Here is a 25,324-nt window from a genome sequence, read left to right on the forward strand (position 1 = left end):
CCTAACGGAAAAAAATATTCATTTAGTTAAAAAAAAAAATCACTTTTTTAATAAGAGTTTTTCGTGCATCAAGACATTAAAAAAATTCAGGCTTTACTGGAATAAACCGAATAATGCATAAGTTGCAATTCTCTAATTATATGTCGTACTTTATGGTAAATGTATGAATATATTGCAAAATTAAACAAATTCTGCATAAAAATTTCTAGTTTTGTATGAAAAAGTCTAAAAAATGGTAAAATGTTGGGAATCAATCCAAAATGTACAAAAGCTATCAAAATCTAATATTACATTGAATGCCAGAAAATAAGTATTCTTATGTAAATGCTGAAATTTTGCTGAATGCAAGTTAATTAACTCAAATTCAAAATCTTCAATTTTCTTCTAGATAATGAAAAGAATCACTCTGTGAGGAATATAAAATGTCACATTATCAAACGAATTCCTGTTATGTATTGTCATTGACAAAATTTAAAAAAAATAAAACAATGAAACTCTTAGTTTGTGTCGAAAAAGTATTCTCTAAAAGATGAATGTGGTATGAGTTTAAATACATTTTCAAATTTTACTATGTGTTGTGTTAAAATTACGCATGTAGTATATTTAAAATGTTTCCAAAATCGCACAAAAAATTTTTGAATGCTGAAAGTTTTTAGAGTTCTTTCAATATCCATTATACATTTATCGTCTTGATATTTTTTTGAAAAAATATTTTACGTCAGAAAGAGTAGAAAAAGAGGATATTCTAAGCTGCATTCAGACAAACAAAAAGAATGAAGTATTATGGATTCCGTAAAATAATCTCGTCTGATTGCCTTAATTATTACTGTATATGTAGATAAGATAATTCTGGAAGATTCTAAATATCACGAACTGCAGGACAGCTAATTAATGATAAAATTTCGAACAGATACTACATATTAAAGACGTGATTTCATCTGAAATAAATCACCGAAAATGAGTAATCCATAAACGCATTACAATTAAGTGGTAGCAGACGAAAATAGTAGATAATTTTTTTCTTCGTAAGAAAACTCGTTTTCCTTCACAAGAATTTATCGTCCTTGAATATCTCTACTGTTAGTAACAGCGGTTAGGGAATTTAATGATAATTCTTAGGTTTTTTGAGGAAAAAAAAAGTTGAATTAGGATTATAAAACACAATTACACACGAATTCACTTTATAGAATATTCTAATAGTTTTATATCATAAATGAAATATATTGAGACGAATTTCAAATGGTTTAAAACAGAATCGTTTGGTAAATGTCACAAATTCTATTAGCATTTTATAGTGAAGAAAGACAGGTATACAAGTCATCAAGGAAAACTAAGGTGAGTATTTAATTCAAAATTGTGTTGTGAAATGAAATATATGATTTACAACGATGGCGTTTAATCGTTACTTTCTTTTTAAAGATATCAGTAAAAATAATTAATAATTAAAAAAAGGAATTTTCTTAAATTGTTACTATATTATTCCTTTAAGATTAAAAAGACTTAAAACTTTTTTTAATCATTTTTAACATTCATTTTTAAATCAGAAAAGGCATAATTTAAAGTTTCTCAAATTACTTTTTAAAAATCATTCTTAAAAATTTTAGAGAACAATATTAAAGTAGTTTTTCATATATACGGATAAAATGAATTATGTTTCTGCTTTTGAAGCAGAAATTCAATTAAAATAAATGAAATAGATAAGTTTCTTCGTGCATTCCTTGGCAATAAAAAAAAAATATGTTGATAAAAAAATTTTTTCGATTGCTCTAACTTATAGACCTAAATGTGACAATCCTAATTAGTCTTGAACATGGGAAGGAATTAAAGAATATTATTTATAATTATAATAATTGATTATAATTATGATAAACATAATAATGATAATTATATTTATGCTTTTTCATGCATTTGCCATTTGCTCCTGTTGTATCATTTTTTCTACATTGAAAAGAAGATTTAACGTCTCCAATATATATCTTAATGATATCACGCGATATCTTAATGTATAATATCTAAATGATATCACTCGAATATTGCAATATCTGTATGACATTTATAAGATATTGGTCGGATATCAGTGTCCCTCAGGTTGCTTTTTCAATTATGTTAGCCTCTTTCAAGTATCATTCCCGCTTAATATCTTTCTCCGTTGCATCTATGTTATTCTCTGTATTGCCGTGGCGTGTTGTTTCAGTATTAGCACCAATAACAATTCTGTTGAAAGATATGTGTTAGTCACAATAATTTGGGTTTTTATTTTATTTTTCTTTGAAATTCTTAGTAAAGTTGCTTTTTTATCATTAGATCGTATTTTATCATGCATATATTAGTCCTATGAATACACAATTTCTTTAAACTAGTAAATATGCTGAACTACGAACTAACTTCTATGCTAGTCAGACTAACTTTTGGAGAAAACAAATTAAATTAGCATAAATGTTTATTTCTATAATCTATACATCTGATCAATTTTATAATTAGGCAAAACATTGTTTTCTTTTTAGATTTTAATTGAAATATGTGTTAAGTTTCGACTTTTAAAATAATTTTTTATCATGGTTATGTTGATTCATTTTAGCTTTCATTTAATTATTTAATTAATGACATATTTTTACCAAAATAATTTTATTTGAATAACAGATCATTTATTCTTTTGGATAGTTGGCAGTACGTTAAAATTAATAAAAAATGCCGTAAATATTTAATTCATTTTTACTTTAATCAAGGTAATTTTAAAATGTTTTTTAGAACAATAGAACTATAGAACATATTAAACAATAAGTAGAAACTCCTTCCCCATCGTAATTTCAATGCTCAGTTTTTTTCTTATTACCTATGTCAAAATCGATTTTGACATATTTGAACATGAGCTATATTATTGGCTTCAATAGTTTAATTTCTGTATTGAAATCGTTTCTTTAAATTAAAGGTATTGTTTTATATTTGCGGAGATTTTATATCAAGAAATATTTATAACAAATTATTATTAACTATGTCGGAAAAAAAACTGTACTTATTTGACTCCGCATTTTTATGAAAGGAAAAACAAAATCACCAATCAACGCCAATAATTTTTTAGGGTTAATATGCTATTCCTGCCCAAAAATTCTAACTTTTATGTACAAATAATAATATTAAATTACATAATAGCCTACAACTTATTTAAGAAAAAGCGATATTATTTAATTCTTTCGATTTCTATTGTACATAAAATATCCGTGACCACATTTTTCGAAGTTAAGGAAGTAAAGAATTTAAAAGGATAGTTTTCTTAAACTTTTATTTATGACTATTGCTTTTCTAAGGTAATACCCATAGTTACGGTATTTCAACTTCCAAACGTAGTATTTCAAATATGAGATATTAAATTATGTTGCAATATCGTGAAATTGTATTCTTTGAAGAAAAAAAAAAACAGATAATTATTACCTATAAAAGACAGATTTGAAGGACAATTTGAGCTCCCCGACTGTAAACTAATCATTAAATTATATACTAACATTACGTCATAACATTATATCACTAAATTACATCATAAAACTAATCATTATAAGAGTTTTGACCATATTATGTGGAACATATAACAAAATTATATTCAAAGTAATAATAGTATAACTGGGATATTTTAAAGCATAAAGACAGCTCGTACTACTAATCTTTATAGGGTGTAATGAAGTTTGATAAAAGGATTTTCCACTTGTTTTGTGGTTTAGAGAAACCAGAAGTATCAAAAGCTGACTTTTATTTATTTTTTCTTTGAAAAAAAAGTATGTTGCAGAATTTTAGGGTTAAAAAATGATTCTGCTGCTTTTGTTGTTTCCATCGCTGCTTTGGGAAACCAAACGAATTTAAGGCAGAGAATGAGTTTCTTGTCTTTTAATGGCGCCATCTATGGCCAAGAATTCGACTTCTGTCTCACCTATACGTCACAGACGTTTATAGGGCGGACCCATTCATACATCCATCCACAGATCGTAATTTTAACCTATACCAAGGAACGATCAATCTCCAATTCAGTACCCCCAGAGGTATTAGATTTGTTATTGGAACTTGGAGGACTTTCTGACCCCGACAGATTTAACGTGCACTAGTCACCATGTAATACGCGGGTTTTCTTCGGCCGACAGGATTCGAATTCCCGTTCTCACGAACGCCCTACCAACCAGGCTATCCCAGCCCAAAAATGATTCAAGCCACAGCAACTGGGCAAAATTTGAATGAAATCTGAAAATAAAGAACAATTAAAACAATTGAAAAACATAGTTTTGTACATGACATAGTAAAATTCAAAGTTTCTAGTAAGTTTTGAACGGTCAGCAGCTACTCTTATACATATGTGATTAGAACGAATTCAGTTGCACATCATGCCATTTACACGATAGTGACATTCAATCCATATATCAAATACAATATATTTCTGTTTTCGTATTTTATTTGATTTTATAAAACATAACAATCCACTTTTTTATTCTTTAAGGAACGTTTTAGTTTTGAAAATTCGGCTCATCACTGACATGTTAATGAACTCTTAAACTATTTTAGTACTTCTTTTAAATTCTGGAGGGAAAAAGTTTGTAGACCACAATAATTTAATAATCATAAATCATATTTTTTTAAAAACACACACACATTCACATAAATGAAGATTTAATTTGTCTTTTATTTTCTATTATAGTTGCCTGTATTCTACTTTTTTCATATCTTTGTGTTGATTAGTTTACTGTAATTTTTCCTTAAGTTTTGTTAATTAGTTTATTACTGTTTATCAGTTATATGAGTTAATTAAAAATGTAGTTCTTTATCAATTTATACAATTTATTTATAATTAGTTTGTACAATTTGTTTAGAATTATTTTATAATTTATTTTTAATCAATGTTGATTAATTTTCATTGTGCATCCAAAATTTGTGTCAACAATATTTCCGTAGTTCATTAATTTGTTTCTATTAAATTTTTAGGGTTTTCTATGCAAGCTGCAATGACAAGCCTTTTAGAAAAATCATTTTTACAAGTTTATATTCTATTATATTTTGCAAGTGTATTGAACTGTGAAAGGATAAAGAGACAAAGTAAGTACATTTGAAAATATTTTGCGATGCATCTTAAAATGCTGATTTTATTAAAATGGATTCTACATTTTATTACAATCTTTTAGCTTGCTTTTATCACATGTTTTATTTTCAAAAATCTGATTTTATATTTATTTAATTTTGTTCCCCTTCTCCACGACTTCAATCTTCACCATCTACAAAAAAATGCCACAATTCAGAGTTTTCTGCCAAACATATTCTAGAATGTTTTGGCTTTACCAAGAAATAAATTTATTCAAATCCCCTTCTTGCTTTTTACTTTCTTAGAGTTAACGGTCTTATGCACCTGCGTCATACTTTAAAAGATTACAAATAACAACAACAATTATTTTTGTATTATTTAGTAAACAACGTGATGTTTGTATAGGTTTGTTAAATAAGGAATATTATTATGCAGTTGAAAAAAAAGTTACTCTGTCTTCGATTAATAAAGACGAAGCAACTTTTCCTCAACTGTACTATAAAAGTTTATTTTTCATTAGTTCACTTTTAATTTTTATTAGTTGCTTTTCATTAAAATTATAGATATGTTATTCCAATAAAATCGCTTTTGTCGATTCATAGTTTTATTTTATTTTTTATTTTATAACCGTCGTACAACAGCCGACTCAAATTTGGATTTACGACTACTAACATTCAACTCCGTAGCGTTTTAGTTTTGAACCCAATCCAGAAGACAAGGGAACTCCTGGATCAAGTATTGGGAGAAATTTTCTTTCGTGGAGGACTTTTAGATGAAACTAACCAGCATTTGCATTACATGGAGAGGAAGATCACGAGAACCTCCCGCGGTTAGCCTGGCGGCAAAGGGGATTCAAACCAATGATCCGTCTACCACTATGGATATTTCCCGTCAGCACTGTGGTCTGTGCAAGCCGGTTGCGGACTTTGTATCGACCAGTTATCGCTGGGATTCGAACCCGGCATCTCATTGGAAGGCGGACGCTCTATCCACAGAGCCATTGCAGTTCTGATTTCATCTGCTATCGAACCAATCACAATGCCATTCTACACTATATAAAACACTCACTGTTCCTCAATACTTCTTGTTATTAGTTGCCTAGCAACCATTACCGAGCGAAGTAAATATTTATGATATTGCTTTTTATGGCTGTGTCTTAACTAATATCCATGACTGATTCGAAGTTATAAATATTAAGAAGAAACTTTATACGACGCTCATAACTAGACTTATGATTGCGATGGTTAAATTTGATTCACTGCCTTCAATACTACTTTCCAAAAAATTATAAAAAAAATTAAAAAAAAAATTTTCTGCTTTTTTTTGTACGAAAAATTTAAAATAAATAATGGTTGAGTGTATCGACCTTAAAATTATTATTCAGACACATAATAATTATGTCTGATTTTGAAATATATGGTATCATCTGTCATTATCAATGAAGAAATCTCAAGAATTTACTCAAGATCATATTATAGAGGATGATCTGTAATCGCTGCCTTTGATATATACTTTAAGAATCCTATTTAAGAATTGTGTGAAATAAGACTAACCATTAGGGGATGTCATTTAATATTTAGGCCAGAAAGAAACAAAACGCTATCGAAATTTATCGAACCGCTAGTCTGCCGTGCAATAGAAAAATTCGAAATTAAGATTTTTAAGTATTTGGCATTTTGGTATAGTAAACTACGTATTGTGAAGAAAAAAAATATTCAAAAATTAATTAATGATTTCTGAAATTTTATTCTAACGTTGATAGCGTTAGTAATAGAAAGAAAATAGTTGTCAAGTCACTTTTGTAGAAATCTATTGTGAAACATTCTTTTTTCAATTGCACGGCAGTAGAGAGGGAAGCATCGAAAACCAATTTGATTGCCTGAGGAAACTTGAGAGTGTTTATAATAACTGCCTTTCGACTATTTTTATATTTCATCCAGCAATGAAATTTATCTTGGTTTCCTAGTCCCGCCTATCACAGTAGTGATTTGTTAGATATCAATAGCGTTTTGTTTTCCTCGCTTAAATATTAAATTGCAATCCCAATGTTTTTTTTTACTGCATTTATGACAAGAATCCCTAAAATATGCTTTTAGAATGGTATTTACAGAAAACTTCGTATAAAATTTTTGATTAAAAAGCATTGAGGAAATTATTTGCTAAAATTTATAAATAATCCTTTTTTTTAATTTCAGTAATTTTCGAAGATGATGACAGAACAAACAGATTTACAGCTAAATATGATTGTATAGATCCAATTAGAAATCGTGGTACCTGTATGAGGTTGACAGGGTGCCCATCTCTTAGGAGAATTTCCAACTACAACCGATTGCAACCTTTTATCTGTGGGTTTGAAGGCAGCGAACCAAGAGTATGTTGTGCTATAGAAGAGGGTGTAGATACAGGTGAACCCCGTATACCACCCACAAGACGAACAACTACTAGAAGAACACCTACCCCTACGAGAAGAAGAATCTCCACTAGGAGACCCACAGTCACTACTACTACTACTACCACAAGGAGACCACCCCCTGAAAACTTACTAAAACCAAGTTTCTTACCTGCTCGTAAGTTGAAAATTTAAAATCGATTTGATATTCTATAGATTACATATTTAAAATCTATTAGGGGACCGGAAAGTAATGTCGTTTCGGAGCATTNATTTTTCGATCCATTTCGATTCATTTTCGATCGGCATTGAAAGGCTGTTGCTTATGAGGGTGAATACATTATTGATTAAAAATAAAATCTTGATAACAATATCAAACGCACCGAAACGACATTACTTTTCGGTTCCTCTAATATATGATATTTTATTGCTTACAAATATATTATATTTGTATGGATTTACAAACTGTAAGATATTTTCTAGGTTATAAATTAAAATTCTTTGTAGTAATCTATGGGTTAGAAGTTCAAAAACCATATGATGTTCTGTCACAACAAATACAACATTTATATTTCATTTCATGTATATCAAATATCATGTATATCAAATTTATATTTCAAGATATTTTCTTGGTTATAAATTTCAGGTTGTGGTATATTCAATGCTTTTCGTGAAGTATTAAATCTATTCTAAATTTCAGGTTGTGGTATATTCAATGCTTTTCGTAAAATATTAAATCTATTCTAAATTTCAGGTTGTGGTATATCTAATGCTACTGATACTAGAGTTGTTGGTGGAAGAGAGGCAGATCCTGGTAGTTGGCCTTGGATGGTACGTAAAGCTGTTTTATCCATATTAGGTTTTTGATTCTAGGCTGCATATCATTTCTTCAAAACTATACGGAAATATTATTGTAAAGCATTTTTCCCTAATTCAGTTTTTTTTATCATGAGATTAGCAACAGTAACAAGTCACTGTAAAATTAGTTAAATTGCTCTCATTTGATTACTTAAAAAAGAAATAGTTCAAAAGTCGTTGTTTATTTTTCGAAAACTGTTTGTTAAATCCCGTACAAATTTTGGAATTTGTCAATTACGATTACATGGTTTAAAGTAATGTAAAAATTTGGGTCTTCAAACAATAATTCAAACATTTTTGGATTATTATTAAAATATACAATAATAAATAGCTATTAATTATATATTTTGAAAATAATTATCTTTAGATTAACAAATTTAATAATTGTGCTCAAAAATTGTTTCAATCCCTTGAATAGTTCCAGAGATTTGATGAAATATGCCGAAGCAAAAATGAATATTAAGAACCGCTAATTAATGTTTTGGCCGTTCTTCGGACTAAACTTATATCCCCAACATATTTTGTTGATTCTAATGACACTTGGACAACCCAAACTCCTCAACCATAAGCCATTTTGTGAATTAGGTCAGAAAGGTTTGACAAGAGAGCACCACAAGGGTAAAAGTACGTCTTAGCTCTGAAAAATCGCAGATAGATGGCAGCACCACTCATTCGAGAAGCCACTTCTTCAATTTAGACAGAGGTCTGAAAGGAAAAGAATCTTACATCCCTGTGCCTGTGGTACTGCTCAGTAATAGACCACAGGACTTTTGAATCTATAGAATTTACGAGCATCTACATTTTACATGTTCTTCGGTGGGTCTTAGCGGAATCGAGTATCAAGCTCCTGGATTTCGATTCCGTAGCCATAAAAAAAAATTTTCTAGAGTCTTATCCCGTAGCTTAAATAATGCCTGTATTATCCCTCAAAATAATTATAATTCTACTTCAGAGAATGAAAATCTGATCATTAGATTAAAAGTTATTCAATTGTTCAACTTTTTATTCTGTGCACTGTACAGAAATAATAGTAAATGAATAAAACAAAGGGTATATCCTTTGTAACTAGGATTTCATATAATTTTTGATTCGCCTAAGCATGTTGTTAAATAAAAATGCATTGTACCTGAACAAAAAGTGCTTCAATCAAACTTATATCAACATTAGGTAGGAAATTAAAATTATGGCTGTGTGTGTTAAATTATAGAATTTTTTCGTTTGAACATGAATTCGAAATTTAAATTTCCTCTCGATTAAAATTGTCTTGATAAAAAATGAATAAAATTGTCTTGATTAAAAATGTCTTTTGCAACACAAAGCTATCAGAAAGAAAATCCGGATGCGTTTATAAAACACAATAATGCCAAATTCAAAATGTTTCCATAGGAGTTCTGAAAATTGGTCTGAACTTCCACCTCCAGTTTTGGAACTTATTTATGCCTATTCGAATGTAACTGACCGATTGAACATGTCCTTAGTCTGTAAAAACTGGTCTAATGAGTATGGATCTCCAAGAGTGTGGAAGAAAATGACTTACAATTTATTTCACAATGCATCAGTTTCTGCAGCAAAAACTGTAACCTTCCCTGAGATTGAAATTGCTCGAAAATTTGGATGCATGTTTAGGCACGTCGAAATTGTAGGTAACAGCAGCGCACTAGACAGGTTTCTCAGATCGAAAATCGACAAGTCCAAAGAGCAACTGCAACTGTTTTTAGAAGCTTTAACCGAATCAAAATGTCAACTCGTTTCTCTCAGATTCAAAAACACTCATAGACTTCATCAATTTCTGAGCGAAAGTGATTTTTCAAATTTGGTTAACGCGACGGTGAGCTTTATTAGGACTCAGCACTCACTGAATACTGTTGAATTCTACAATACTTTTTATAGAAAAGAAAGAGCCGTTAAAATACTTTCAGCAGTTTTTGAGAATAATATGAGAACATTACGGATGATAGTTCTCACAGGATTCGTAAGAGATTGGCACGAAAAAGTCTATATGGCGCCTCGTGTGCCGCCAATTCCAGACTTTACGAACTTAACAACTATAAAAGTGGATTATTCTCTATTTTTTGAAGAAAGTATGGAACTACTATTTGATCTAAACAATAACCAATTTCGCTCTATTAGGAACCTTTCATTAATTGACATAATATGCGAGGGTACTTCTCCAGCTCGTATTAATGGTATATCACCATTGATATATAAGCGCATGCAAGAAATGTGCCCACAATTAAAAGTGAACATGAGTCTCATTTATCGAGCTACAATTCAGAATGAATTTAGAACTTATCTGGTTGACTACATACCTCTTCAACACTTAGAAATCACTTTGGAAAAACGGCGTTACCCTCTAAATAACCCAAATCTAAACATTAACGCTCTTTTTCAACACATATGCTGTTGCCATGGTTACGATTTCCTGGTATCTTTCAACGTTGTCTGGATGTCCACTGCCGGCGACATATCAGAGTACCTCATTCCATTCCTTCGATTTGCTAAAAAGTTAAAAGCACTTAAAGTTTGTGTTAAATTTCCTGTATTCGGTTTTGAACGTTTTTTTGATTCTCTGTTTACAGAGCGACCTCAGTCTTTGGAATCAGTTCATATGTCAGTATACGGAGTTGACGATGAAGATCAAAAGAATCTGGTGTCATTAACAGCTGAAAGAGTTTTCTCTACGTTTCAAAACGTTGGTTTAACTGTTATATTATTAGCATATTCGTAATAGATTTATCACTTCTACTTAGTCATGCATCTTATTTCGAATTTATTTCATCTAAAAAAAACGTAATAATTTGGAGGTGATGATGAAAGCAAACAAAAGTTAAAATACTTATTTGACTCCTGAATTCGGAATTAACTGATTTTTAAATTATCTATTTACAGAGATGCCCACTTGCTCCGGACAACGGATAAATATTTTCGAGTGGTAGTTTTTAATGTATGTTTCTTGGTTTAGTAAATTCGATTCATAGGATTTTTACTTTACCACTGTTTCTAAATAATTCATGGGCATATGTCTTACGCCAGCTAAGCTGTGAAACTGTTAATAATACTGTGAACTCTAATTTTTAGCCTAAAATCTGCAAATTTGAGTTTGTAGTTTTCTACCGCTTTTTAGAATATGTTGTCGAAACCGGAGCAGTTGGCATCTCTGTATTTACCTGATTACCAAAGGCTTTGGAATCAGTTTATGTATCAGTAAACGGAATTATCGGTGAATCTGATGTTATAAACAGCTGAACGAATTTTTTCTGCATTGCGTACCACTGGTTTACGTAATTAACATATTTATTGGAATCAGTTTATGTATTATCGGTGAATATCGGATTCACCGAAATGGAATTATCGGTGAATCCGATGTTATAAACAGCTGAACGAATTTTTTTTCTTTATTTCATACCATTGGTTTAGGTTATTAACATATTCATTGGAATCAGTTTATGTATCAGCAAACGGAATTATTGGTGAATCTGATGTTATAAACAGCTGAACGAATTTTTTCTTTATTTCATACAATTGGTTTACATTATTAACATATTCATTGGAATCAGTTTATGTATCAGCAGACGGAATTATCGGTGAATCTGATGTTATAAGCAGCTGAACGAATTTTTTCTTTATTTCATACCATTGGTTTACATTATTAACATATTCATTGGAATCAGTTTATGTATCAGCAGACGGAATTATCGGTGAATCTGATGTTATAAGCAGCTGAACAAATTTTTTCTTTATTTCATACCATTGGTTTACGTTATTAGCATATTCATTGGAAGCAGTTTATGTATCAGTAAACGGAATTATCGGTGAATCTGATGTTATAAATAGATGAAGGAATTTTTTTTGCATTGCATACCATTATTTTACGTTATTAACATATTCATTGGAATCAGTTTATATATCAGCAAACGGAATCATTGGTGAATCTGATGTCATAAGCATTTGAATGAATTTTTCCTTCATTTCATACCATTGGTTTACGTTACTAACATATTTATTAGAATCAGTTTATGTATCAGCAGACGGAATTATCGATGAATCTGATGTTATAAACAGCTACACGAATTTTTTCTGAATTTCATATCATTGGTTTATGTTATTGACATATTCATAATAGCTTAATTGCATCTATAGACAGTCACGTATCTTTCGAATTCATTTCTTCAAAAATACACAAAATAATTTGGGGGTAGTGATGCGAATAAAATTTAATAATTTATTATAATTTAATGATAATACATGGATAGTTTAGATAGATGCAGAATGAACCAACTCCTTTGGAAATTTTTATTACTGCATAGACCAGTTCTTCGGACGAAGTGAAAAAAATTATTGATGAATTAGTCGGTATTTCTCAACATTACTAACTCATGCACAAAAATGAAAGACATTTAAACACAATTAGTAAAGCTAAAATATAAGCATTACTGATGATAATTTTTTTGAAATTTAATATTACTTGTTGCCCTTTCGGTAGTTTTACGTAATAAGATTAATAAAAACTTATTTTTAAAAGTTCATCTCATCAAAACAAAGATTATCTGTATCCAAAATCATTCAGTAAAAATGCTATTGCTCGAGGCCAACTCATTGCTAGACAAAATTTATCACAATCAAGCAATTTCCACCAGCACATATTCCTTTCGGGAACTTGTAAAAAAATTAGTACCATATTACTTATAGTATAGTTACCTTGGTACTTACATTAATTCAGTTGAAGCCCGCAGTGGACTGATCTTAAAGACACGGTTCCCAGTAGAACACAGAAGTGAAATCACTGGTTGCTGTCAGTAATCGGATGGGTGACCACTTTGATCTGCCTGCGTAGAGACCAAGGATTCGCAGTATCAGTCCTCGTCAAACTGTTCGAATATAAAGTGGTTGATTTTGCGTACAGGTCGTCAGGCTACCAAAGCAGGGAAGCACTCCACTCTGCAGAGAATCAAAATTGCAAAGGCATGTCTTCGGATCATCCTCAGGGATTTTTCCCAGACCCCCACCAATAGCCCATTGGGCAGCTGTACTGAGACGTAAACAAAGTACCTACCTACGAAGTACCTTACTTTATTTGGTATATCTTAAAATAGCACCAATTACCATATAATTCTTGGCAACAGATACCAGCAATACCTGTTGCCAAGGGTAATTAAGCATCATCGGCATCAATAATAGTAAAGGGATTTTTTATGTACCCCTAAACAAATAAATATATTTTCTCCATTAGCTTTGCATTTTAGTACATAGATTATTTTTTTTTGTTTCGATTACCAATTTATTTTAAATTTTTTAGTTTATGGAAATACGTTTCAGAAGCATAATTATAAACTATAATCGACAAAAATTCTAACCGAAATAAACTCGTGATTTCAGATAACTTTAAAGGAATGCAAAATCGGTGACATAACCCTCGCATGTCATCAACGATGATCATTGGGCCTAAATGATAAAACGAATAAAAAAAATTAAATATAAAAGAATGGGGAAAAAACTCCTTTTAACGAACAAAGAAAGCTGAAAGCAAGCAGACATCACTGAAAAACAGATCTATAGTCAACAATGCTAATGCTGAACGAATGAGAAAACTTCATCCTACAATGCATTTAATTTTGCATTTAATGAAAGTTTTAAGACCACAAAAGCTGACCGTGACATTTGCGCGGTGCATGGAGAGAGCACCGTGGCTGAAAGAACCACCCATGATTTAAAAATGAAATTTTCGACCTCAAAATACAGCTCTGGTCTCTCGATGAAGATCTACCAACTTTTGCCCGAAAATTCCGACAACGGAACTGGTAGGAAAATAGAATATTCCCGCACTTTAAACTTTCAGAAAAGTTTGAAAAATGGCGTGAACCTACTTCTTAACCCACTTAAAAGAAATTCTGATCTTACGAGAGTATGTAAAAGGAAAATTTTACGGAAGATTTTCATCACTATATACAAAGATGGACACATATCAGCCAACCATGGCTTAGCAACTGACCCATTTCAGGACTCTATTTTTTAACAGCCATGATCGGAAAGTCACGGAATTTTGATCCCGAGCAGATGACGTGGACAGCGCCCGAGTTGTTAACCCTCTCTCCAAACTTCCACACCACAACCAACAACTTTCAGTCTCGACAGATTTGATGTGAAACCTTGATGCGTATTCACCCTGATTGTTCCATTGGCTGCCAGGATCGAGCTCACAACCCCCAGCTTTTCGCAAAGTTATGTGAGTGATGCCATAACTGACTACCGGAGCTGTAAGGATGAACATTAGAGGATCTGAATAAATAAAGAGATGTAAGTTAAATATAAGAAACTGAACATTGTATCAAGAATAGGAATAAAAAAATTCATTTGTTTAGGCATATTCTAAAAATGCACTCGGATAAAGGTATTCAAAAATTATTAGGTTGAAAGCCAGGAGTGGAAAGATCTAGAAGAAAACCTAAATCTAGAAAAAAAGAGCAGACAGAAGAGGGCTTGAAATCCTTTTACTAACTACAAGAAAGAGGCTACCAATCGAATAGGATGATTCAAAAACCTGAAGGAGGCCAGGGCTCTCCAAAGGCTATAACGCAAGGATATCATTTAGCTTATCATTTTCTCCATATCTCATCTTTTATCTACACTGTTAAAAACATTGAAGTGTGTTGAACCTTAATATGGTGCAAATTTGCTACTACCATAGTACCGTTTTTTCAAACCTTCTTAAAGATGATTACTCGTTGTTATGGTTCAATTTGAATGGTAACATGGTTCAACTTGGCCCCTTAATAAGGTTGCAAGCGAATTTTTCACGATATTATGGCTCAACGCTTGAAGCAGTTTTTCTGATTATGTTCAAGTCAGTTAGCATATTTAAATCTCTACATCTCATTTGTGTTAAGCAATTAGTTATTTTGCGGCAAAATTCTCTAATTTGTTCATTTCTCCAGGCAGTTGTGTTTGTAGAAAAAAGAAATGGTGTCATGAGTCCTGACTGTGGAGGTGCCCTTGTCACTAACAGGCATGTGGTGACAGCTGCTCACTGCGTCGTCACTGGCAGGTCGTCAACTACGTGAGTTATTATTACTTATATTATTATCATTGCTGGTTCGGAATTAACTCTGTTTTCAGTAAAGTGATGGATTTCACAAGGCAAATTTTAGCACTCTCATACTAACTTAGATTGCAGATATTGCTAACTCTAATGATATAAACATATCAGAAACCTAATTTCGCTCAATAAATGTTAATGAGCAGCAATGGCTCAGGGAATAGAGTGCTCACCTTCCAATGAGGTGACACGGGTTCGAATCCCAGAGATGGCTGATCGATATGAATTCTGCATCCGGCTTGCAGCGACCACAGTGCTGACATGAAATATCCTAAGTGGTAGTCGGATTATGGGTAAAAATCCTCTTCCTAGCCGCCAGGCTAACCGTGGGAAATTCTCGTGGTTCTCCTCTCCATGTAAGGCAAATGCGGATTAGTTCTATCAAAAAGTCTTCCATGAAAGCAAATTTCTACTGATACTTGATCCAGGAGTTCCCTTGTCTTCTGAATTGGATTCAAAATTTCAAGGATACGTAGTTGAACATTAATAGTCGTAAACCTAAAAATTGGGTCAGCTGTTTAATGACGGTTATAAAGTAAAATAAATGTTAATCATATAGCAAATCACGTTACTCAAACAAGGCCCTAGCCCTATTTTTACACAGCCATGGTAGAAATGCCGTTTATTTCTGATCCCAGGGGGGTGACTTGGATAGTGCTCTCCAAAGTTCAGCACCACGACCAACGAGAGGATTTGCAGCCTCGAGAGATCTAATATACATTTTGCTTCATATACGTGGCAGTTGTTTTGCCGTCTGCCAGGGTCGAACTCGATATCCCTAAATCTAAAATTATAGCATTGATTTCAAACATCATTAATTTTAATTAATTTTCAAATGACAATAATTTTATTTTATATCCACTTACTTAGATTAGAAAACTAATATCGAATTCATTTATTAATTACTACAAATGCGCAGAAGATTGAGACGCCTTTAATTCTCCTGCCCTTCAATACTTCTGCATTCAAATTTTAATAAATATACGGCGTTCCGTAGTCACTAAATACCCTAAACTGCAATAATCAAATAGATATAAAGCCACCCTTGATAAAGGGTATATCCAAAAAAATAATCGAGATATTTTGCTTAGCGTTAAGGTTGACCGTAACTCCAACACCAAAGTTCTATGACTTCATGACGACGAAGAGCATAAATTTGTACTAGGGTTCACAAAAAGTAACGTGTGGTGTTTAAAGCATTATAGCGCATGCTGACATGATAGAAATAAATTTAGTGAACATGATGAGCTTGATTAAATGTGGTTTCAACTTCTAAATTTTTTTTTCCAATGCCCGCATGGGAAATGACTTACGCCATCTGATTCAGGCATCTGAAGGGCATATTTGTTGGCTACTCCTTCAGGGGAACCATATTACATATTAGGTGGGCCAACGTTGCTCCCACAGTAAAGACAGATAGTACAGAGAAGGAAAGAACATCCATGCCTTGCCCGGGATTCGAACCCAGAACCGTTCTGATGCAAGAGCAGTTCCCTAATCACTACACAGGCCGGTCGGCTATTTCTAAAAACTAATAATACTAAAAATCGCCCGTAGGAGGAAATTCAGCACTCTAAACTCAATATGCAATTAGTGGAAGATCATAAATAGTGGTGATAGTGGAGTACATTTGTAACTAATAGAAAATGTTGGAGTTTTTTAGTAAAATTTTTTTTTCAGTTGAAAAATATGCATTTAGTTTTTGAAGCGCTTGAAGCGCTAAATTTTCTCATATCGGCGACTTTTTTTTAATTATATATCATTGTTGTTACTTTTTGGAAATTGACATCACTTTCTCAACTGATTAAGAACGCCATTTTTTCTCCATTCCGCCCTGTACTTCATTTGTTACAGGGGATTTAAGCACCTCGCCTTATTTTATGTGCATCCTGTACTATAAGATCAGTTGTTACGGAACACCCTTGAAGTTTGACTATATAATTCTGAGATTATATATTTAACAGGATGAGTCCTCGTCAACTGAGCATTAGACTTGGTGCCCATAATGTCGCTTCCAGCAATGATCCTAGTGCCATTGAAGTTGGCGTGGATGGTGTCCGTCGCCATGAAAGGTTCGATCCCAGGACGTACAGGAATGACATAGCTGTTATCAGATTGAATAGAGCTGTTCCTTTCACTTCACGTGTCTCTCCCATTTGCTTGCCTTATGATAGTCTCAGAGGCGAAGACTTAACTGGAAGAAAAGGAACTGTTATTGGATTTGGAACAACAGCTTTTAGTAAGTAAATTCTTAGTCAAACCACTCTTCGGGAAAAGCGGGCTAATGGTCAAATTAACCTATGGTCAAATTAACCAGCGCCAGTGGTCAAATTAACCCATGTAACCATTTGGAATTGTGTCATTTTCATCAAGATGTAACTAAATATAAAACAGCCCCCAAGAATGCAATCGGGTGTTATTTGTGACTTCAAAGTGGGTCATTAATATTTCTTTTTTCTTCCTTTTAAATTACATTTTTTTTATTCCATATATCTGACTTTATGTAAAGAGTGAGAATAGCTCATCATTGCTAAATAATAAAGTTACATTTATTCGTCATAGTGCTGTCAAACCAGCCCTGAGCCCTGGATTTATATGGGTTAGAGTCTCGACTGATCATAAGGACACGGTTCCCAGTAGAACACCGAAGTCAAGCATCACTGGCAGCAGTCAGTAAGCGTTTGGGTGACCACTCTGATCAGCCTGCGTAGGGACGGAGGTAGCGCTGTATCGGTACTGGTTAAAAACTGCTCTACCATAAAGTGCTCGACTTCACGTGCACGTCGCCGGGCTTCCCAAAGCAGGGGAGTCATCCCCTCTGCAGAGGATCAAAATTGCGATGGCATGTCTTCGGATCATCATCAGGGATATTTCCCAGACCGTATCTAATAGCCCATTGTGCAACTCTTGTGCGACGTAAATAAATTACATACCTACCTTATATGGGTTAGATCACATTTTTATCTATTTATTTTTATAATAGCTCCAAGTAAGGACAAATATATCTAGATCCATACTTTAAATTATAAGAACAATTAAATAATTGTTTTTGTAATATAATGTTTTACATATTTTATAATTATCGAAATCCATCATTTTCATTTCGAGGCTCTTTGAGCTTTGATTGCGCTAGATTAGACCACCATTTCCCGTCTCATGAATGGCCATATTAAACATATGACGTAAATAATAAAATGACTAACAAGGGAAACTGGGGAAGTGTGACTCTCCAATTTTGAAATAAACTAGTGGGATGTATGCCTTATGAGGAATTATGTTAGGGGGCAGCATTCGTTTCGGCCCATAGAAGGTCCTATGAGCGATAAAAAATAATTCCATATATAAAAAAATCGGTATTTTATTACTTCAATGCAGACTATTAGTTATTGTTATTATCTCATACTCCAATTAATTTCCAATTAATTGGTCAATCATTTAATTTGCTAATTAATTAATCATTGGTTAATTAATTTGCAATTGCATACTCCAATTAATTTAGAAAATGTTTTGAAAAAAATTTTTTGCAAAATTTGATGCCAATTTTTTTTAAATTAATCTAACAGGTTTTTCTGAAAAACTACAGATACATAAAATTTTCGAAATCAATTTTGACAATAAATATGCATTATATAGTACGTGAAAGTACCACAAAATTAATTGGAGTATGAGATAATTACAATAACTAATAATCTGCATTGAAGTAATAAAATACCGATCTTTCTATATATTGAATTATTTTTTTATCTTTCATAGGATCTTCTATGGGCCGAAACGAATGTTGCCCCTTAAAATTATTCCTTATAAGGCATACATCCCACTAGTTTATTTCAAAATTGGTGAGTCACACTTCCCTAGTCTCCCTTGTAAGTGTTTCGAGTGCTCTTTCGTACAAGCGTCACCTGAGCTCAATCTTGACTGCTTAGGACTGTCTTTTTGAGGCCTTTTGAACCATCCTTTGCTAGTCCTTTGCTTTCCCTAGAGTGAACTTTGTTATGGACTTGTTGTATTTGCTGATCACTAGCGATAAGCAATAAACAACAACAGATCCATAATTTCCCTTTATATTTCGTTTCAAATGTGGATAAAATTTAGATTTATTCTTTACTTTTTAGTATACTTAAAAAACGTGGTTCCTAAAACTATATTTTGTTTTATTTTATAATGGGTCTGTTTTTCGACACGGAGCTTTTGGAGCACGCTTCAAGTTGTTTTAAGGATGCCGTTCGAAAAAAAAACTGACAAGTTTAATCGGTTTGATTTCATCTTAAACACGAGTGAAGTTATTCCTTCTTTCTCTTTTTGTTATAAATAAATGATTTTGTGTAGAATTCATACGTATTGAAAATAAGCTTTTGATTTTAATGCAAAATATTTTTTTAGCGTTGCACCAACAGTATTTTTCGTCACTTTTTCATCAAAATGATAATATGAAATTTACGTATAGAAATTGTGAATTTGATTGGTGCATTTTAAGTAGAACGATCAAACCACATTCAGTAGGAATGTTCCCTAGGTTTGTAAAAATCATGAATAGTAACATTTTAATTTATTTATTTCTGTATAATTTTCTTATAGATATATTTAAAATGTTGATAAATAATTATTATTAAATGAATAATGACGTCACATGAAAACTAGGTAGGTATAAGGCTCTTATACTATCAGAGCTGACCTATCAAGCAATATTGGAGCAAACAAGTTCGCAAGTTAACGTTATGTTATGTGCTTATGTTAGCTCTTTGCTCGAAAAATAAATGATAAATCGGCCTGTCTAATTCAGGGGCTCTAGACAGGTAGGTTGCTCATTTACTTTGCACTAGAGCTGCACTATAGGCTACTGGCGACTGTCTGGAAGACATACTTGAGGATAATCTGAAGACATGCCATCACAATTTTGATCCTCTACGGAAGGGATGGTTCTCCTGCTTTGGTAGTCCAGCACATGACGACGAGCACTATACGGTAGAACAGTTTAACGAGAACCGATACCATCCACCCTCGGTCCCTAGGCTGATCAAAGTGATCCACCACCCGCTTACTGACCGCAGTCAGAGATGCTTGACTTCGGTGTTCTACTGGGAACCTTATCTTTATTATAAGTTCACTGCGGGACATGTAAATACTAGGATTTTGATCAATCGAAAGATCATCCGTTAAGCGATAAACTTCTCAAAAGTTGAAAAAATTTGGAACGGACTTTATAAACTCCGAGTCGCGGAACTGACCCAATCATTCAAAGATATATTTTTAACTGTTGTGTGGATTTTGTTACTATTTTTGAAATTCATTACATAGATTCCATATTCTAAACTTAGTTCTTATTTTCCTCAGATGGTCCATCAAGTGATGTTTTGATGCAGGCCACCTTCGATATTCAAAGTCAGGAAGTTTGTAAAAAAGCCTATGAAAGGGAAGTTAACATCACTTCGGTCTACATGTGCGCAGGTGTTGATACAGGAGAAAAAGACTCATGTCAGGTAATTGACTGCCCAAAAGAAAGATTTGCAGAACCACGTATTACGCTTAGAGTTGCTTATTACGCTTAAAGTTAAACCCTTTTAAATTACTTATTATCTTTAAAGAGTTGCATTATATTATGCATTATTTTTAAAGTTTAAAAATTAAATTTGGAATACTACAAGGTGCGTACGGAAAATAAGCGCCGTTAAATTGATAAGTTAAAACTTCATTTGCCTAAAAAAAATTAGGAAGATAGAAATGAAAGCAGACGTGTTTCGAGGGCTAATAATTTGGCACCCATTCTCAAGACTCACCTGAGTTGAATGAGGAAAACAAAAATATTTGAAACAGGTTGGTAGGTACTTTATTTGCGTCGCACTAGAGCTGCGCAATAGGCTATAGGCGACGGTCTGGAAAACATCCCTAAGGATGATCCCATGACATGCGATCGCAATTTTGATCCTCTGCAGAGGGGATGGCTCCCCTACTTTGGCATCTCGACGACCCGTGCGTGAAGTCGAGCACTTTTCGATAGAAAATTTTAACGAGGACCGATACCTTGTACGTAAGGTCCCTACTCAGGTTGATCAAACTGGTCATTCTCATGCTTACTGACCACAGCCAGTGATGTTTGACTTCAGTGTTCTTCTGAGAATCATGTGGTTATTATCAGTCCACTGCGGGACTATTTGAAACAGAAAACGTAAAGTTATCAATAAAGGTGAGAATCAAAACTGTAATAGCTGCGGTGGCCAAGAGTGAAACAAAAAATGAAAAAAATTAACGGAGAAAAAAACAAAATTTAAAAAACTGCAGAAGCCTCAAGAGGTAAATCAGGTCAAAATGCATTTCTTGATGCAATGGAGAGGTAGTGGGGAATACATATCATTAACAAGGGATTCAGCCCTCCTAAGAATGAAACAAGATTCCAGGGCATCAAGATGAGCTGATGTGACAGGGACGAAATGTCTTTGGCATTATTGAAATTGAATAAGTGCCTTAATATTTTAAAATGTGCAGCAATATATGATTTATCGCATTCTTCGTAATGGGCATACCTATCGTGTTCCGTTAGTCTAAATTTTAAAGCACGTCTGGTTGTTTTGTTTTATAAACTTAGCAAAACAATGTGCTATATTTACCGGTGATTAAAATATATTATCAAAATCCGAAGTACTTTCAAAAGTCGAAGAATCTTTTTTTTTACTGATAAGCTCTTTTGATACATGTTTCAAACTTTCATATATTATTATTTAACAGATTTTTAAACTTTTACCTTTAAAATTATTGTGTTACTACTTGTTTATTTATGAAATTGTTATGCTATTACTCATTAATATTTGAAATTATTATACGAGGGTTGCTATTTATATTTCTGGCCTAATAATGAAAAAACAAATATGTAGGATCGAAATTGGTTTTATTGTTTTTCAAACTATTCTCCATGATGATCAATACACTTTTGATGCGTTTGAACCAATTTTCAAAGCACTTTTTCCAGTCCGATTGAGGTAACTCCAAAACATGCGTTTTGAATGCATCAACCGCTTCTTCGGGGGTCGAAAATCGTTGTCCACGTAATTTATTTTTGATGTGTGGGAATAAGAAGAAGTCATTGGGTGCCAAATCAGGGCTGTACGGCGGATGACCCATCAGTTCGATCTTTCGCTCCGTCAGAAATGCCTTTGTTTGAGTCGATGTGTGAGAGCTCGCATTGTCATGATGAAGAATGATTCGCCTGTTCTTCTGCTTTTTTCGAATTTCTCCGATGACTTCTGGCAAACAAATGGTCGTGTACCATTCAGAATTGACCGTCCTGCGTTGCTCTAACGCCACTGTTGCCACATGACCGTTAATGCCGAAGAAACAGGCAATCATTTGTTTCGATGTGCTTCTTCCTCGAACAACTTTTGTTGGTTTTGCCTCGTCTTGGAAGACCCATACAGTTGATTGCTGTTTTGTTTCCGGCTCATATGCATAGATCCATGATTCGTCACCTGTGTAGATGTTATACACAGCCTTTGATGTACCTTGAACGTATTTTTCCAACATTTCCTTGCACCAATCGACACGAGCCTTTTTTTGAGCGTTTGTCAGATTATGCGGGATCCAACGCGAACAAATTTTTTTTACGCTCAAATGTTCATGCAATATTTTATTGATGCTAGTCATACTAATGTCCAAAGACGCCTCTATCTCACGGTATGTCACATGACGATCTTGCTTTATCAGTTCACGCACAGCATCGATCTTTTCTGGCACAACAACGGATTTTGGACGACCTGCACGGGATTCGTACTGGATCGAACATCGACCACGATTAAATTCGTTATACCAGTTTTTTACAGTGCTATAGGATGGCGCTTTATCGCTGAATAAAGAATTAAGTTCATCGAAGCACTCTTGTCTTGACAATCCACGTCGAAAGTTGGGAAAAATAATGGCACGAAAATGTTCACGATTCAATTCCATTTTTTGAAAGAGAAGAACTTTTCAATTTACTGTCAACAACACAAATGAAGCTATAATGGTAAATCGTCTGCTGGATTTATGTTTAAAAATATCAAACTTTCGATTAAAATCGTCTGCGGTCGCCTAGCAACACTTACTGTTGCCAAGGCCAGAAATATAAATAGCAACCCTCGTATTACTTCGAATTAAAGTTAAAAAAAAATTTTTTTTTGTTTGAAACAATTATACTACAAAGCATTTATGTTCGAAATTATTGTGTTACCACTTATTTATGTTGCGTTACAATTCATGTTGATCGGAATTTAACTTTTCTAATCAGGGTGACTCAGGAGGACCACTGATGTCTGTCGGTAAAGATGGAAACTATTACCTGGTTGGTGTCGTTTCATTTGGGAAACTTTGTGGTCAACCTGGATATCCCGGCGTATATACAAGAGTGACAGAATTTTTGGACTGGTTGACCAGAAACTTGGTAGAATAATAAATTAAAATTAAGCTAATTAAAAAATTTGTTTAACATACAAGTGCTACACTATCGCCATCGTCACACCATCGGTTAGTTTTGATAAGTGCATTTTCAATTGATGACGAACAACAACTAGATGTACTATTAATTATATAATGTACTATTAATTAAAACGCGACTGAAACCGGTTTGTACTTGTTTACTTTCGTGAATCAATTGGTTAAATTAGACGATATATTATATAAATATAGAATATTTATTATATCGGGTATTATATTAATATATTATAATAATTAGACTAAACTATTAGACGCACTGTAGTTTTTAAATAATTGCATGTTTTGCACGAGTTTATATGCAAAATATTTATATTTAAACATGCATGTAATAGGTTTTCATTCAGGAGATTTTTTATGTAATTCCTATTTGTAACGTTTATTTACGTTAACGTTGTTTTTGGTAACCAATTGATACACAAAAGTAAACAAGTGCGAGCACTTAATTCAGTCGAGTAAAAAAATAAAGCTGTGTAGTATCACCTAAGGATTAAGATTTAAAAAAAAAAATTATATATATATACATATATATATATATAAGATTTTTATGTGCCATGTACTGTTTTTTTAAAAAATTTGTTTTGTTGTTTTGTAACACACAAAAAAAGTATATTTTTTAATCAATTCATACAATAAATGCATTTGCGCAGTTACTAAGTTGTATGTCTGAAATTTCAGTCGATTTTTATGTTATTTATATTGCCATGTATGAGTTTGAATAAAACTATATCATATTGATATCATACTGAGTTTGTGTTAGTGTTTACGAAAATAAACAAAATGAAAATGAACTTATTATGTTTGTTTTCTTAAATTTTTTTACGTGTAATTCTCATAATGTTAAAATAAACATGGGTCTTCGACGTCTGAAAAATTGATGGCTCTTTTTAAAAGTGCATTACAAAACAAATTTAATCAATGATCGAATTTTTTTAATTTCATTTATTTTTTGGACCCGAATTACGACTGCTTTCGGGATATATTTAGTTTTCTGATAACAAATGAATTAAATTGGTGAAATGAAAAATTGGCTGTGCTATAAGCTAGTTCTAAAAGGTTTTAGTTTGGAAACAAATAACGTTACAAAAATTTTCCTTGCATTTCTGAAAGCTCATAATGAGAAAAATAACCTAATGGCAAAAAATTCAAATTTTCAAAAGAAGTACTGTGAGCAGGAAAAAAAAATTACCTCCTAAAATAACTTTTGGATCGAATTTTCATGAATTAAATGCCAATTTTTATGGTTAAAAGGTTTGATTTAAAATATGTTAATTAGCTAGTGCTTACTATTTATTACTCATTGATTAGGGCTTATTATTATTTGTAAAAAAAACGCACATTCTCTGAATAAACATCCATTTTTTTAACGGATTTGGATTCTTGACTCTCAAAAATATGAAAAAAAAAAGCCGTATGCTCCTACGGAATTTGTAAAGTTGTAAATCGTATAAAATCTCAAAAAAAAGAAGAAAAAATA

The 25,324-nt window shown here is 32.5% G+C and overlaps 1 protein-coding gene across 2 annotated transcripts; it reads left to right on the top strand.

Moving 5' to 3' along the window:
- The first annotated feature begins 395 nt into the window (after positions 1–395).
- Positions 396–24,585, top strand: LOC107443723 (proclotting enzyme). Of its 2 annotated transcripts, none has more exons than XM_043044262.2 (8): positions 396–538; positions 4,960–5,070; positions 7,249–7,620; positions 8,197–8,273; positions 15,233–15,354; positions 17,358–17,632; positions 20,725–20,870; positions 23,645–24,585. In XM_043044262.2, exons 2-8 carry the CDS (start codon positions 4,968–4,970, stop codon positions 23,804–23,806), a joined length of 1,257 nt encoding a protein of 418 aa, XP_042900196.1. In that variant the 5' UTR covers positions 396–538; positions 4,960–4,967; the 3' UTR covers positions 23,807–24,585. The 2 variants fall into 2 exon arrangements, with proteins under 2 accessions (XP_042900196.1, XP_042900195.1); XM_043044261.2 differs by lacking the exon at positions 396–538 and adding an exon at positions 969–1,335.
- The last annotated feature ends 739 nt before the right edge of the window (positions 24,586–25,324 follow it).

This window comes from Parasteatoda tepidariorum, chromosome 6 (genome assembly GCF_043381705.1).
Source record: "Parasteatoda tepidariorum isolate YZ-2023 chromosome 6, CAS_Ptep_4.0, whole genome shotgun sequence".
Lineage (NCBI taxonomy): Eukaryota > Metazoa > Arthropoda > Arachnida > Araneae > Theridiidae > Parasteatoda > Parasteatoda tepidariorum.